The sequence below is a fragment of the Fukomys damarensis genome, unplaced genomic scaffold (genome assembly GCF_012274545.1).
Source record: "Fukomys damarensis isolate Sample0158 unplaced genomic scaffold, DMR_v1.0_HiC HiC_scaffold_5, whole genome shotgun sequence".
NCBI lineage: Eukaryota > Metazoa > Chordata > Mammalia > Rodentia > Bathyergidae > Fukomys > Fukomys damarensis.
The window spans coordinates 27,441,052-27,443,308 of record NW_022900917.1 but is presented as its reverse complement, the minus strand read 5'-3'; the positions used below and the strand labels follow the sequence as shown (position 1 = coordinate 27,443,308).

General features: G+C 40.2%; 1 protein-coding gene across 1 annotated transcript in view; it reads right to left on the bottom strand.

Annotated features, from left to right (window-relative positions):
* Pskh2 (protein serine kinase H2) overlaps nt 1-496 on the bottom strand; it is a 16,311-nt gene extending 15,815 nt beyond the window's left edge. The window contains 1 exon segment of the mRNA XM_033758984.1: nt 362-496. Within this exon segment, the coding sequence (XP_033614875.1) occupies nt 362-496 (135 nt within the window).
* Between the last annotated feature and the right edge of the window lie 1,761 nt (nt 497-2,257).

Sequence of the window (2,257 nt, the reverse complement as noted above, 5' to 3'; positions counted from 1 at the left end):
CTGCTGCCATTGCAGCCCATCCCCGCTCGGCCCGCAGCCTCCAGGGAGGACTGGAGGGGCGGGATGCAGGACTGCCCCAGCCCGGCCTGGATGACCCCCTGCGGGCCTCAATCAGAGAGCTTTGATCACCAGGGACCACATATCACGGTGTGGTTAAAGCAAAGGGACTACAAGAAAAACCCTTTTCTGTTCTCCAAATTAAGTAAGTGAAGATATAAAATATGATTCAATAAAGGATGTGGCCCCTCTGAAGAACTTTTGTCTCCACGGCTCACCTCATATGCAGATGATACATTTTTTTATTTGAAAAATTATCACGTAAAAGAGTGCCATTAATCTCCCTCAAAATACTTTCCCTCACTTTCAACACACTTATCCCAACGTCCTTGCCGTTCTGAAGGAGTTCTGAAGTCTTCTTTCCCAGTGTCTTTAGTTGCACTCTGGTAGATGCCTCAGTGTCCTGAATGGTTTCAAAAGGTTCCTCTTTCATGGTCATTTTGACTTTGAGGAAGAGCCAGAAGTCATAAGGGAACAGATTAGGTGCATAAGGTAGGAAAAGACACCACACAATGTTCTTACAAGACTGCCTTTCCCTTGGATGGTACTTGGCACAGCATTCACTTTTTTTTTTTTTTTTAATCAGACTTTATAAAGAAACTCAAGAAAGAGAACTTCTAGAAATGCTTCAGAAAGTAGCAAGAAAGATAGGATAAGTGTGTTCCAAGGGAAGGGATTATTTCAGGGGGGGCATTATTGGCAGTGTCTTTTACTGTAATATTTTGTTAAGCATTCATCATACATTTTGATCACCCCTTGTATCTACATACGTACTGTTTTTACTTCTAAGAAGTCATAATTTTAAAGTATATCACAGCACTCTACTGCAATATTTACACAGTGGTCGCTGGTCTGTGTCAACCCTACACTAACCCGCTATGGCGGGAGGAGAAATGACCTTCATCTCTGAGTAATCCTTTTGAGATAGAAAGACAATAGACATCTGGAACTCAGGCAAATACTCTAAGAAAATAAAAGAATCAAATTGTGTTTTTAAAATTATATGCATGTTTTATAATTTTGCATTTTAATATGTTCCATCCATGCTTTTATATATATCTGGGTATGTGCAATGAGAGTTTTAGATACATGCAATATGTTTATGAATACCACTTTGATGAGCTTTATAGACTTATGTTAGTATATTGATTAGATAGTAACATTGATAAATTATATACATATATAATATATATTTCTCTTTGGCGGGGTGTTTGAGACAGGGCCTCACTATGTAGTTGATGCTGACCTGGAACTCACTAGGTAGCCCAGGCTGGTCTCAAACTCACAGTGATCCTCCTGCCTCAGCCTCCCAAATGCTGGGATTACGGGCATGTGCCACCATATATAATATATATTTCTATATATGAGGCCAAGTACATGTGGGGCAGATTGTAGCACCCAAGATGGAGGCTAAGTCTTCCACTCCCTAGTCGAGTGGTCTTTCAATTGTATCATTTCCTTTCTAACTGTACTTAATTTCAAGTTTTGCTTAACAGAAAATTCCCATCATGGATAAATTAGTCATAAATTCCCAGAAGAATTGTATTTTGGAGGCCAATTTAAACTGTGGCTTAGGTAGAGCCACAAGAATAGGAGTGCATCCTGCGACTTGAGCGTGACACCAAGCAAAGGGCTTTGCTCACGGAAGAGCCCTCAGAATTCTCCAAGTACCAGAAGACAGAGACGGATGGTTTTAAGAAGGTAAACAACTGGTTCTTTTACATCTCAAGTTTTTTAACCAGTTTGCAGAACAGGCCGAATAAGTAGAATGGAAAAGTAAAGGAAAAGGAACAAAGAAGTTGAGTATCCAAGTGCTACTTAAAGATCTATATCAGTTCCTCAGAATGCTGGAAATAAGGATTGCTTCGGCAATGTCATCCAGCAAATAAGAAGCATCCGCTATAAACCCTAAGCCAGAGCAGCAGTGAAGACATCTGATAATTCCACAAGGAAGTGGTCCCGGTGTGCATCTGGTTTCTCAAAAGCAAGCTGCTTATCTGGGCTGCAGAAACTTCTTGTGCCATGGCCACACAGGAGGAAAAGTTTTGCCAAGAGTTTCCCTTTAAGCTTGAACCATGTTTCTTCTGTTTAATACAGTTAGTGATTTTAAACCTTCTAAAAATGAAAACATTGGTAGAACCACTGATTAGGGCTCTTTTGGAAAGCACCAACTATTAACTGGAATTGTTGATAATATAAG